Below are 15,027 nucleotides of genomic sequence, written 5' to 3' on the forward strand. Positions count from 1 at the left end.
TCCATTTGAAATTCAGATATTTTATTTGAAATTCAGAAATTCTATTCGAAGTTCAGAATATGTCAATTGTTATTCAGATATTCCGTTTGATATTCAGAATATTTCAATTCAAATTCAGATATTCCATTTGAATCTTTGAATTGTTATCTGATTTGACTGAAATTTTGCACCTAGTAGTTTATTAGGACTTCCAACATCCATGATAAGTATTGTCCAAATCGATCTACATCGTCATATAGCTCTCGTATAAACCGAGCTCCCGATTAGTCTTCTATGGCCACTAAATGCATGAATATTTGCCTGATTTGGAAGAAATTTGATATGTATATAAGGTGCAAACATGCCCATCCACTAAGCAAACTCAGCAAACTTTTACATGTTTCAAATCATGAGCCACCTATTCACCTTTATTCCCGTTGTTGAAGGCTAAAATCAATAACAGTCGTAGTCGAAGGCAAATTTCACATTTCATGGAATTCTGTAACTTATTCGCCTTCGACATTTTAATAATAGGAAAATATTGTGGTAAATAAAATAAAAAACACATAAAAGTGTTTCCATTCTCTTTCGTTAAACAGGCGCGATGTATTGGGTTGCCCAAATAGTAATTACGGATTTTTTAAAAGAAAGTAAATGCATTTTTAATAAATCTTAGAATGAACTTTAATCATATATACTTTTTTTTTACATTTTTTTTCTAAAGCAAGCTAAAAGTAACAGCTGATAACTGACAGAAGAAAGAATGCAATTACAGAGACACAAGCTGTGAAAAATTTTGTCAACGCCGACTATATGAAAAATCCGCAATTACTTTTTGGGCAACCCAATAGTTTAGAATGCAATTAACTTTTATATCGATCGTTTTCGTCAATTTGACAGTCGAATTCGACTTAGGAGATACCAAAAATTTAAACGAACTTTCGTCTACAATAATCAACACGCTACGCAATCGCCAACCGGAATAAGGAGAATTATCTTTTCAATTTTTATGCATAAATGACGAAATTCATCGGGTTTGTTCTAGGAGTCACTCTTTCCTCCAAATTGTTATTTATTATCACGTAAACAATATGCCAAAATTATTTCCCTGTGGTGAAAAACTTCTTTGGTTTTATTTAATAAAATCTACTGACAAAATCGTATTACATTATAACACTTCATTCATTGTTTCAAGGGGTTAGAGGTAAAGTGATGCCTAGAACACAACTGTATAAGATTTGTTTCAACAAGAAAACCAAGCGAACCTGAAAATCTTTTAACTTTTCTTCGAGATTTTGTCAACCAATAGATACCCAAAATCTTTTTCCATTTCCAAGAATAAATGTAAATAAGGAGCACCTCGTCCTTTAACGAACATTTAACAACCAAGCGAACCTCAAAACCTTTTAACTTTGTTTTCAAGATTTCTTCAACCCAAGAGCCATTTCCAAGAATAAATGTTAAAAAACCGCATCTAGTCCTTTAACAAATTGTATCTTTAAGGCAACCAACTAAATCTGAAAGCCTTCAAAGCCATATTGCGAAATAAAAAGACTAAGTTTTGGTTTCAATATAAAATTCTTCATCATTCACGTTTTATTGTGAAAACATTTTCATCCATCTTCATTTCTTCAATTTGTTATTCTACTTAAAATAAAATCGCATAACAAAACTTATCATCGAACAACAGTGGTTGAATGGGAACTTTTTACAATGATCATGACTTAACTAATACTGCATTTCTTAGATCTAATGAGGTCTTCTCTCCATACATTTATGATTTAATCAACTTCTTCGACAGTGGGTCCCGATCGACCAGCTCCAAATCCTCCAGCCTGTTGACCACATGACGCTCCAGCTCCTCCACCGTTATGCAACTTAGTCATCAGTGGTGTGCACAATTGCGTCAGGCTCTTCATTTTATCCTCGTACTCCTCCTTTTCAGCCAATGAGTTGGCATCCAGCCATTTGATTGTATCTTCGCAAGCTCGCAATGCTTCACTCTTTTCTTGTGGTGAAATCTTGTCGCCTGCTTGGTCTAATGCCTGCTTCACGCCAAACACATAACTCTCCAGATTATTGCGGGCTGCAATCTTATTTTTCTGTTTCTCATCCTCCTCGGCGTACTTCTCCGCCTCGTTGACCATGCGATCGATTTCGGCTTGGGATAAACGCCCTTTGTCGTTTTTGATGGTGATATTCTTGGCATTGCCTGAACTCATTTCCTTGGCTGATACATTGAGAATACCATTGGCATCCAAATCGAAAGTGACTTCAATCTGTGGAACACCTCTTGGAGCTGGAGGAATGCCGGACAAATCAAATGTTCCCAATCTGTTGTTGTCTCTGGTCATCACACGTTCTCCCTCGAATACTTGAATGGTGACTCCAGATTGGTTGTCCGAATAGGTGGAGAATGTCTGGGTTTGTTTGCATGGAATGCGCGAGTTGCGTTCGATGATCTTGGCCATTACACCGCCTGCTGTTTCAATACCAAGGGAGAGGGGCGCCACATCGACCAGAAGCACATCTTGGATGACACTGCTCTTGTCGCCACTGAGTATGGCTGCTTGAATTGCGGCACCATAGGCTACAGCTTCATCGGGATTAATGGACAAATTCAAACTCTTGCCGCAGAAGAATTGTTGAAGAAGATTTTGAACTTTGGGAATTCTGGTGGAACCACCAACCAAGACGATATCATGAATGTCGCTCTTGTCCATTTTGGCATCGTTGAGTGCCTTCTCCACGGGCTGCAATGTTTGACGGAAGAGATCGGCACACAATTCTTCGAAACGAGCACGACTGATTTTGGTGTAGAAATCTTGTCCCTCAAACAATGCATCAATTTCAATGGTGGCCTCAGAGCTCGATGACAATGTGCGTTTGGCTCTCTCTGCAGCAGTTCTTAGGCGGCGTAAAGCTCTGGGGTTGGAGCGAAGATCTTTCTTATATTTGCGTTTGAACTCCTCTGCCAAATGGGTGACGAGGCGGTTGTCGAAGTCTTCACCACCCAAATGAGTGTCACCGGCAGTTGCTCTTACTTCGAAGAGAGAACCTTCGTCGATGGTCAAGATGGAGACATCAAAGGTACCACCACCCAAATCAAAGATCAGCACATTGCGTTCACCTTTCAAATTTTTGTCCAGACCATAGGCCAGGGCGGCGGCTGTGGGTTCGTTGATGATTCTCAGAACATTTAAACCAGCAATGTGACCAGCATCCTTTGTAGCCTGACGCTGGGAATCGTTGAAGTAGGCTGGTACTGTTATAACGGCATCACTGACACTCTGGCCCAAGTAGGCTTCGGCTGTTTCTTTCATCTTTGTGAGAACCATTGAACTGATTTCTTCGGGGGCAAAACGTTTCTGTTCTCCCTTGAATTCCACACAAATCTTGGGCTTACCACAGTCGCTAACCACCTTGAAGGGCCAATGTTTGATATCCTCCATGATTTTGGGATCATCGTATTTGCGACCAATTAGACGCTTGGCATCGAAGACTGTGTTCTTGGGATTCATGGCCACTTGGTTCTTGGCGGCATCGCCAATGAGGCGCTCTGTCTCCGAGAAGGCCACATAGCTGGGTGTTGTGCGATTACCTTGGTCATTGGCGATAATTTCCACTTTGCCATGTTGAAAGACACCAACGCAGGAGTAGGTTGTGCCCAAATCAATACCAATTGCTACCATTTTGCTTGCTTTTCAAACTGAACTATACTCGATGGAAAGTTGTAATTATTCTATGCAGTACTTGATGTTTTCAAAAAATCTCCTCTTTCTGTAGATGTTTTCTTCTTGTTGTTTTTTTCTGATTGCAATATTTTTACTTTTATAAATTTTCAAAATTTGCTTTTATTCGTCGTTGTTTTGTTTATATGAGCTTTTTGGCTCTTTCACTTGTTTGCTATGTTAACGCTTTGAATGTTTTTTCAATACTAATGCCGAAGAGAGCCGTGTGACTGCTATTTATACTAAATCACACACTATAACGAATCTTCGAGATACTTTTTCGAGAAGAGTAGTGAAATTTCTAGATACAGTGAGAGTGTGTGTGCGCCGCTTTCATGGGATACAAAATTATCTCACAATGTAGTTTATTTTTGAAGAGAAATATGGGCATTTTCAGAATCTGTTGCATTGGTATTGATGAGTGCGTCTGTTTGACTATGTAAGAGAGTGAGAAAGAGAGGAGTACAATCTAACAATGCTCTCGCTGCATGGTATTATTGAGGACCCTATTATTTTGCTGTATTAAGAGTTCCATATGACTTAGAGTAAACAAGTAAGAGCATGCTAAGTTCGGCCGGGCCGAATCTTATATACCCTCCACCATTGATCGCATTTGTCAAGTTCTATGCGCGGTATCTCTTTTTAGGCAAACAAAGAATATTAAATAAGAACTGTTATGCTATTGGAGCTATATCAAGTTATAGCCCGATTCGGACCATAAATGAGTGCTGAACATTGTACAAGTCATTGTGTAATATTTCAGTACATTCGGATAAGAATTGCACCTTGTAGGGGCTCAAGAAGCAAAATCGGGATATAGGTTTATATGGGAGCTGTATCAAGCTATTGATCGATTCAGACTATATTAGACACGTATGTCGAAGGTCATGAGAGAAGCCGTTATACAAAATTTCTGCCAAATCGGAGGAGAATTGCGCCCTCTAGAGGTTCAAGAAGTCAAGATCCCAGATCGGTTTATATGGCAGCTATATCAGGTTCTATACCGATTTACGCCATACTTAGCTGTTATTGGAAGTCATAACAAAACACCTCGTGCAAAAGTTCAGCCAAATCAGATGAGAATTGCGCGCTCTGTTGGCTCAAGAAGTCAAGATCCAAGATCGGTTTATATGGCAGCTATATCACGTTATGGACCGATTTGAATCATACTTAGCACAGTTGTTGAAAGTGATACCAAAACACGACGTGCAAAAATTTCAGTTAAATCGGACGAGAATTGCGCCCTCTAGATGCTCAAGAAGTCAAGACCCAAGATCAGTTTATTTGGCAGCTATATCAAAACATAGACCGATTTGACCCATTTACAATACCAACCGACCTACACTAATAAAAAGTATTTGTGCAAAATTTCAAGTGGCTAGCTTTACTCCTTGGAAAGTTAGCATGCTGTTGACAGACAGACGGACGGACGGACATGGCTATATCGACTTAAAATGACATGACGATCAAGAATATATATACTTTATGGGGTCTTAGACGCATATTTCGAGGTGTTACAAACAGAATGACGAAATTAGTATACCCCCATCCTATGGTGGAGGGTATAAAAATTGCGTTGAAATGCAATGCCATGCCGCTTTTGGCAATATAATCATCAAAGAACAATGTAGAGTTCTCTCTTCCACTGTCCGCTTTCATTTTAATAGCATGGCCATAGTAGTTTAACTCTGTTAAATTCGTTTCTGGAAATTTCCTCTCAAATGTAGGGTTGGTTCAAATTGAACGGTATTGGAAAACCAAACAAAAAATCTCATTAAACTGCCACAAAAAAGTCTTCCAAATGTAACTTTTCTAAACTTGACTGCTACAAAAATTCTCCCAATATGCGAATTTAATATGAAATTTCAAAGATTTTTCTGGTTATCAAAATTTGTTTGTCATAGGCAGAGACTTTTTAGAATTGGATTTTGTTACAAATGTCTTGGTTGTCTATTATAAAATTCGTGCTACTAAGTAATTTGTATAAAAAAATTTGAATTTACAAATATAAAATTCATGCAAGTTTATATTAACATTTGTTGTTATCAAAATGTTTTTTTTGCTACTTTGATGTGTAAACATTGTTTTTACGTTGTTACAACGTTAAGGACTTTCAAAACAAAATAGGAATAGAGAGTAAGAGAGAAAAAACCTTTCAGTGGTCATAGCCGCTATGGCATAGTCCAAGAACGCATACATATTCAGTTTCTCAATTCTTTTATGTACCACAGAGTCGTTGCGAGAGCATTCTGCATTTCTACTCTTCGCTCCCTTTCTCTCCTACACACAATCACATAGTGAATACTCATGAAAATGAACCCAGTAGGAAACCTTTGCATTTTGAGAACTTCGTTAGAAATGCAAATATTTTAGTCCTTATATCTCCTACTAGAGTCAACACATATTTTAAAATTGCATTTAAAATGCATCTACGTTAGATCCTATTTACAGTATAACACGTTTAATTGAAACCTTAAGGTCAAATGTTCTTTTTGGAGACGAAACAATTGTTTGCCTTCATTGAGAACCCTCAGTTCCTGGGTTCTCAATGAAGACCTCCAGGCCTCTAGCTATGATCCATCCGTGTAACATGATCTTCCAGATGGCAATACTAGGGCCCCGTCAATCCAAGACTGTGCCGATGGCAGCAATGCCTTACACTCGACTTCAAGGTTCATCTCAGGTATCCGATCGGTTCGAGTCTACGGCACGTCTACATAGTACCCAACATCTTTGAGCCGTTCCTGTCCAAGATCACACCTAAGTATTTGACCTTGTCAGATATCGAAATCGTCTTATTGAGGAAACGTGGTGCGTGAAATTGGCCCACCTTCGTCTTCCTTTTTGAACAGGCATATTCCAGTCTTCTTTGGATTAACATTGAGACCTCTGGGGCTAGCCCAGTCATATGCCATATGCAAGACCCTTTCGGCCCTTCTGTATAGCTCGTTCGGATCTTTACCCCTTAGAAGTATTATAACATCGTCTGCGTAGAAGACGGTTTCAAATCCCTCCTCAGTCAGTATCCGTAATAGGTCATTTATGGTGGTCACCCATAGGAGTGGCGATAAAATGCTCCCCTGTGGCGTGCCTTGTGACACTTTCTCCCTAATCTTTATGCCATGGGACACACAATTTATCCACCTGTTCCTTAGCATATGGTTTATCCAGTCTCTAAGGACCGGGTCCACTGGTCTTAGGATTGGATAAGTGTGTCGGTCCACAAATTGTTAAAAGCCCCCTCGATGTCAATGCATACCGCCAGGGTGTAAGTTTTGGCATTGAAGGATTCTTCTATTTTACGCACAACCTCGTGCATCTCGTTCATTTTTTGTGGTAGTTTATTGAGATGTTTTTGTTTGGTTTTCTATTCCGTTCAATTTGAACCATATAGGTTATGTGGGCATTTCTAGACACGAATTCAACAGAATTAAACTTCTATGGCCATTTTATTAAAATGAAACCGAACCGCGGTAGGGAGAACTGTTCTTTGATTATATTGCCAAAAGCGGCATGGCATTGCATTTCAACGCATTTTTTTACTCTAAGTAATTTGGAACTCTTAATACAGCAAAATAATAGCGTCCTCAATAATACCATGCAGCGAGAGCATTGTTAGATTGTACTCCTCTCTTTCTCACTCTCTTACATAGCCAAACAGACGCACTCATCAATACCAATGCAACAGATTCTGAAAATGCCCATATTTCTCTTTAACAAATAAACTACCTTGTGAAATAATTTTGTATCCCTTGAAAGCGGCGCACACACACTTTCATTGTATCTAGAAATTTCACTACTCTTCTCGAAAAAGTATCTCGAAGATTCGTTATAGTGTGTGATTTAGTATAAATAGCAGTCACACGGCTCTCTTCGGTATTAGTATTGAAAAAACATTCAAAGCGTTAACATAACAAACAAGCGAAAGAGCCAAAAAGCTCATATAAACAAAACAACGACGAATAAAAGCAAATTTTGAAAATTTATAAAAGTAAAAATATTGCAATCAGAAAAAAACAACAACAAGAAAACATCTACAGAAAGACGAGATTTTTTGAAAACATCAAGTACTGCATAGAATAATTACAACTTTCCATCGAGTATAGTTCAGTTTGAAAGCAAGCAAAATGGTAGCAATTGGTATTGATTTGGGCACAACCTACTCCTGCGTTGGTGTCTTTCAACATGGCAAAGTGGAAATTATCGCCAATGACCAAGGTAATCGCACAACACCCAGCTATGTGGCCTTCTCGGAGACAGAGCGCCTTATTGGCGATGCCGCCAAGAACCAAGTGGCCATGAATCCCAAGAACACAGTCTTCGATGCCAAGCGGTTGATTGGTCGCAAATACGATGATCCTAAAATCATGGAGGATATCAAACATTGGCCCTTCAAGGTGGTCAGCGACTGCGGTAAGCCCAAGATTTGTGTGGAATTCAAGGGAGAACAGAAACGTTTTGCCCCCGAAGAAATCAGTTCAATGGTTCTCACAAAGATGAAAGAAACAGCCGAAGCCTACTTGGGCCAGAGTGTCAGTGATGCCGTTATAACAGTACCAGCCTACTTCAACGATTCACAGCGTCAGGCTACAAAGGATGCTGGTCACATTGCTGGTTTAAATGTTCTGAGAATCATCAACGAACCCACAGCCGCCGCCCTGGCCTATGGTCTGGACAAAAATTTGAAAGGTGAACGCAATGTGCTGATCTTTGATTTGGGTGGTGGTACCTTTGATGTCTCCATCTTGACCATCGACGAAGGTTCTCTCTTCGAAGTAAGAGCAACTGCCGGTGACACTCATTTGGGTGGTGAAGACTTCGACAACCGCCTCGTCACCCATTTGGCAGAGGAGTTCAAACGCAAATATAAGAAAGATCTTCGCTCCAACCCCAGAGCTTTACGCCGCCTAAGAACTGCTGCAGAGAGAGCCAAACGCACATTGTCATCGAGCTCTGAGGCCACCATTGAAATTGATGCATTGTTTGAGGGACAAGATTTCTACACCAAAATCAGTCGTGCTCGTTTCGAAGAATTGTGTGCCGATCTCTTCCGTCAAACATTGCAGCCCGTGGAGAAGGCACTCAACGATGCCAAAATGGACAAGAGCGACATTCATGATATCGTCTTGGTTGGTGGTTCCACCAGAATTCCCAAAGTTCAAAATCTTCTTCAACAATTCTTCTGCGGCAAGAGTTTGAATTTGTCCATTAATCCCGATGAAGCTGTAGCCTATGGTGCCGCAATTCAAGCAGCCATACTCAGTGGCGACAAGAGCAGTGTCATCCAAGATGTGCTTCTGGTCGATGTGGCGCCCCTCTCCCTTGGTATTGAAACAGCAGGCGGTGTAATGGCCAAGATCATCGAACGCAACTCGCGCATTCCATGCAAACAAACCCAGACATTCTCCACCTATTCGGACAACCAATCTGGAGTCACCATTCAAGTATTCGAGGGAGAACGTGTGATGACCAGAGACAACAACAGATTGGGAACATTTGATTTGTCTGGCATTCCTCCAGCTCCAAGAGGTGTACCACAGATTGAAGTCACTTTCGATTTGGATGCCAATGGTATTCTCAATGTATCTGCTAAGGAAATGAGTTCGGGCAATGCCAAGAATATCACCATCAAAAACGACAAAGGGCGTTTGTCCCAAGCCGAAATCGATCGCATGGTCAACGAGGCGGAGAAATACGCCGAGGAGGATGAGAAACAGAAAAATAAGATTGCAGCCCGCAATAATCTGGAGAGTTATGTGTTTGGCGTTAAGCAGGCCTTAGACCAAGCAGGCGACAAGATTTCATCACAAGAAAAGAGTGAAGCATTGCGAGCTTGCGAAGATACAATCAAATGGCTGGATGCCAACTCATTGGCTGAAAAGGAGGAGTACGAGGATAAAATGAAGAGCCTGACGCAATTGTGCACACCACTGATGACTAAGTTGCATAACGGTGGAGGAGCTGGAGCGTCATGTGGTCAACAGGCTGGAGGATTTGGAGCCTGTCGATCGGGACCCACTGTCGAAGAAGTTGATTAAATCATAAATGTATGGAGAGAAGACCTCATTAGATCTAAGAAATGCAGTATTAGTTAAGTCATGATCATTGTAAAAAGTTCCCATTCAACCACTGTTGTTCGATGATAAGTTTTGTTATGCGATTTTATTTTAAGTAGAATAACAAATTGAAGAAATGAAGATGGATGAAAATGTTTTCCCAATAAAACGTGAATGATGAAGAATTTTATATTGAAACCAAAACTTAGTCTTTTTATTTCGCAATATGGTTTTGAGGGCTTTCAGATTCAGTTTGTTGCCTTAAAGATACAATTCGTTAAAGGACTAGATGCGGTTTTTTAACATTTATTCTTGGAAAGGGAAAAAGATTTTAGGGGGCTCTTGATTTGAAGAAATCTTGAAAACAAAGTTCAAAGGTTATCAGATTCGCTTGGTTGTTAAAGGTTCATTAAAGGACGAGATGTTTTTTTTACATTTATTCTTGGAAATGGAAAAAGATTTTAGGAGGCTCTTGATTTGAAGAAATCTTGAAAACAAAGTTAAAAGGTTATCAGATTCGAGATTTTTTTTTTACATTTATTCTTGAAAATGAAAAAAGTTTTTGGGTAGCTCTTGGTTAATTAAATTTCGAAAAAAAGTTGAGAGGTTTTCAGATTCGCTTGGATTGCTTGTTGAAACAAATCTTTAAAAATTATGGAGTTGTGTTCTAGGTCTCACTCTACCTCTGACCCCTTAAAACAATGAATGAAGTGTTATACTGTTGTTGTTGTAGCAGTTTATTGTGTACTATCTTTCGTCTGCTTGATTCTGTTAAGTGTCAAGACCCAGGAACTCCGCGACTAAGATGGGGTGCGTCCACAGGGATCTGGGTCTGAGTCGAGTGGGTCTAGCCGGGCAGTTAAACAGGTGACGTGTATCGTGCGGTCCCTGGTTACAATCGGGACATACATCTTGCACGTCGGCATCAATCCTAGCTCTGTGGGAATTGAGGCGGCTGCATCTGCCGGAACGTAATTGAGCCAGAACCACTCTGGTTTGCCGGGGGAGGTCGATTTCTTCGGGTGCAATGGGTGGCGGTCGTTCTCCAAGGACTACATTCACCCGGTAGCCAATTAACGCGTCTGCTACCGTGTCTGCATGAATGTTGTTCAGACCCGCTTGATATGCCGCTTGATCTAGAGGTTCTCTCTTGTAGCGCTGGACCTCACGCTCTAGATCGTGTAGATCAACCTTAAGGCTTCTGGGCGGTGGGTATCTATCCACAAGATGATGATTTGGATGATTTCTGCGATAACAGCCCAGAAGGTATTGCTTAGACAGCATGTAGTTATGTCTTCGCACTGGTAGGATACTGGTGTTATACTGTAATACAGTTTTGTCAGTAAATTTTATTAATAATAAAAATAAAACCAAAGGAGTTTTTCACCACAAGCCAATAATTTTGGCATATTGTTTACGTGATAATAAATAACAATTTGGAGGGAAGAGTGACTCCTAGAACAAAGCCGATGAATTTCGTCATTTATGCATGGAAATTGAAAAGATAATGCAACTTATTCCGGTTGGTGATGGCGTAGTCCTATGTCGAAATTTTACAATATGATATTATAGTTGTCGAAGAAGAAGATTCGTTTACATTTTTGGTATCACATAAGTCGAATTCGACTATCAAGTTTGACGAAAACGATCGATATATAAGTTAATTGCACTCTAAACTATAACGCGCTTGTTTATCAAAAGAGTATGGAAACACTTTTATATTACTTTTCTATTATCAAAATGTCGGAGGCGAATAAGTTTCAGAACTCAATGAAATGTGAAATTTTCGACTACGACTGCTGTCGAGTTTCGCCTTCTACAACGGGAATAAAGGTGAATAGGTGGCTTCTGATTTGAAACAAGTAAAAGTTTGCTGAGTTGGCTTAGTGGATGGGCATGTTTGCACCTTATATACATATCAAATTTCTTCCAAATCAGGTAAATATTCATGCATTTAGTGGCCATAGAAGACTAATCGGGAGCTCGGTTTATACGAGAGCTATATGACGATGTTAATCGATTTGGGCAATACTTATCATGGATATTGGAAGTCCTAATAAACTACTAGGTGCAAAATTTCAGTCAAATCAGATAACAATTCAAAGATTCAAATGGAATATCTGAATTTGCATTGAAATATTCTGAATATCAAACGGAATATCTGAATTACAATTTATATATTCTGAATTTCAAATGGAATTTCTGAATTTCAAATAAAATATCTGAATTTCAAATAAAATTCAAAATTCAATAGGAAATTCCATTTCTGAATTTCAATTGGTGTATTCTGAATTACGCTTAAAAATGGTGTAGATTAGTAAAATCCTCACCCCAATTTTAAACATTTTTTTCGACTTTAATTTGAAATTTGGCTATAAATAAAATTATGACGATAGTGATTAAAGGGACGTATTGTTGAAAATTCGAAATATGTTGGGTCTTTTCCTTAGTAAAATCGGTTTTTAGTAGATTTAAATTACGACATGTTTTTCTTTTATATTCCTTTAGATTCTGCATTTTTCCTCATTGATCCAATGCGTTTCGTCATCTTTCGTGCCGAAAATCGATGTTATGGTCATAAAATTTTACATCTTTGCTAGCAGAAGGTGCCAAAGTCTGGCGAATAGGGTGACATGGTAAAACATTCCATGCAAGTGGTTATTGAAGGGTATGGCTGAAGATTCCATTCAAATTGAAAACACTTTGGCGAGTCATCAGACTTGTATTATCCTGGTGGAACATTACTTTATTTTCTTTCGATCAATTGTGACCTCTACTATTAAAGGGGATCTTTCAATTTGTCCAGTTGAAGATGAATAAATGTTTCACCTACCCTGGAGGCAGATATATTCAAGGGATTTGTAGAGCAGACGAGCTTATGAGACTAGGAACAACCATATACATTCCACCTGAACGGAAATCTGTGAGTATGCGAGATGAAAGCTATATCCGAAGAATGAAGCTGGAAGGGCAACACATGTCAGATGGTGACAAAGTGCGGGTTGTGAACGCTCCAAAATTGTGTGGACCTATTTAGACTAGATAAATGTGGAGGTAACGATCCTCGTCAGGCTTCATAAGTGAGCATGCTTGTTCCAGGCCATAGGAACATTCGCCGCGGCTACGTTTGGGCATTGGTTATTTAAAAGCGCCATTAGCTCGCCTTGTCATATCGAGTTAGAACCGGCCTCCCATAACTCTATTCATTCGATAACGCTCATTGTCGGCGACTGAAGATGCAGCTACATCATAAGGCCAAAACTTGCTTTGAAAAATGAAACTCTGCAAACAAATAGAGACAAGCGTAGCGCAAAAGCTAAAATATATTTAATTTTGACCCGTAAAAACACTACTTCACGAACGGCAACACAGAATGAGGCTCGATATCAGTCATCAAAGTCAAAAATTCTATTACTTTTCCGCACTGCTTTTGGTGGATTTGTTTGCAGAGTTTCACTTTTCAACGCAACGCTCCTCAACGCTCATTCTGCTTTGGCGTTTACACAGAGCATTTCACTATCCGCAACCACATATCTATTTGGGGGGTGATACGGGCTACAGACTTCAGACCGCAAACAATAATATCGGATTACTATTCTACTGTCAAAGAACATTCATTTGAGTCCCATATTGTCTGCATCAGAGTATCTGGGTGGCCTCCCTGACACTTACATTGATATCAATTTCGTACAATCAGTTTCGTACCATGAAGCCTTACCCCAAATTTTTAATAATTTCGTGTTTTGGGTTTCCAGTACATAACACACAAAGTTTCATTTATATCGATGCATAAGACCACCGTAGGACTTTATAAAACCTCCTTAGGTCCTTGTAAGACCACCTTAGGGGTTTATAAGACCATCGAGAGTCTTTATAAGACCATCATAGTTCTTTATAAGACCATCGAGGGTCTTTATAAGGCCATCGAGGGTCTTTATAAGACCACCTTAGGTCTTTATAAGACCACCTTTGCCATTTAAAAGACCACCTTTGGTATTTATAAGATCACCTTAGGTCTTTATAAGATCACCTTAGGTCTTTATAAGACCACCTTAGATCTTTATAAGACCACCTTAGGTCCTTATAAAACCACCTTAGGTCTTTATAAGGCCACCTTAGGTATTTATTAAACCATCGTAGGTCTTTGTATGACCATCATAGGTCTTTATAAGACCATCTTACGTCTTTATAAGAGTATCATAGGTCTTTATAAGACCACCTTAGGTCTTTATAAGATCACCGTAGGTATTTATAAGACCATCGTAGGTCTTTATAAGACCGCTTTAGGTCTTTATTATATAACCTTAGGTCTTTTTAAGACCAACTTATGTATTTATAAGAATACCTTAGGTTTTTATGACACCACCTTAGGTCTTTATAAGACTACCTTAGGTCTTAAGAAGAGCATCATTGGCCTTTATAAGACCACCATAGGTCGTTATAATACAATACCACCTTAAGTCTTTATAAGACCACCTTAGGGGTTCCTAAGACAAACTTAAGTCGTCATAAGACTTTCGTAGGGGTTTATAATACCATCATAGTTCTTTATAAGACCACCTTTGGTCATAATAAGATCAACTTTGTGTCACCATCACGAGTCTGTTAGCCGCTAAAGCCAGCTATAGGAATTCTCTAACGTCTCTTTATCTACACATTCCCTACACGTACAATCATTTTCCGTACCTATTATGATACCTATCTACTTCCCATACTGATCTCCTACTTACTGCCTTTCAGTAATGGTTGTAGAAGCTTCTCGAAAAAATGTGGAAAAATCGCTGCAGCAAATCCCAAACTCGCCATTTGAGTTTGTTTTGTTTTAAGCTCATGCAGAAAATATTGAACCATACAATATGTGTGGCCACCACAGCCAGTTTATAAAAAAAATTGTAAGATATCTCTATTCGTTTTTTTCTAACAAATTTTTCAATTTGAATGTTCGTTTTCAGAAAATCGTAATTTTCCCTTTTTTAAAAATTAAAAGTTTTTGTCAGCATCCAAATCATGAATCAAAATGAAAATTGAACCACAAGTGCTTTCAAAAATCGCAGAATACGAATCCCGTCTTTGCGATAATTGAAAAAATAGAAGTGATATTCGACGCGACGTGACGTGCTGCAGAGCGGCATATTTTTGCAGAAAAGTTTTTGGTGTACATGGTGCTGGGCATATAAGAGTCGGCACACCCGAACTAAAAACAATTTTACTAGTTTCAATTAATATGAATTAAATGACGTCGATATTTGATAAAACTATGA

The 15,027-nt window shown here is 39.1% G+C and overlaps 2 protein-coding genes across 2 annotated transcripts; one reads left to right on the plus strand and one right to left on the minus strand.

Moving 5' to 3' along the window:
* Window positions 1–1,538: 1,538 nt before the first annotated feature.
* LOC131995312 (heat shock protein 70-like) lies at window positions 1,539–7,784 on the minus strand. The gene is made up of 2 exons (XM_059363894.1): window positions 7,729–7,784; window positions 1,539–3,750 (listed from the first exon to the last, which is right to left on the minus strand). Exon 2 carries the CDS (start codon window positions 3,669–3,671, stop codon window positions 1,761–1,763), a length of 1,911 nt encoding a protein of 636 aa, XP_059219877.1. The 5' UTR covers window positions 3,672–3,750; window positions 7,729–7,784; the 3' UTR covers window positions 1,539–1,760.
* On the plus strand, window positions 7,594–9,970 carry LOC106089298 (heat shock protein 70-like). Its single transcript, XM_059363896.1, has one exon. It carries the CDS (start codon window positions 7,838–7,840, stop codon window positions 9,746–9,748), a length of 1,911 nt encoding a protein of 636 aa, XP_059219879.1. The 5' UTR covers window positions 7,594–7,837; the 3' UTR covers window positions 9,749–9,970.
* The last annotated feature ends 5,057 nt before the right edge of the window (window positions 9,971–15,027 follow it).

The sequence above is a fragment of the Stomoxys calcitrans genome, chromosome 2 (genome assembly GCF_963082655.1).
Source record: "Stomoxys calcitrans chromosome 2, idStoCalc2.1, whole genome shotgun sequence".
NCBI lineage: Eukaryota > Metazoa > Arthropoda > Insecta > Diptera > Muscidae > Stomoxys > Stomoxys calcitrans.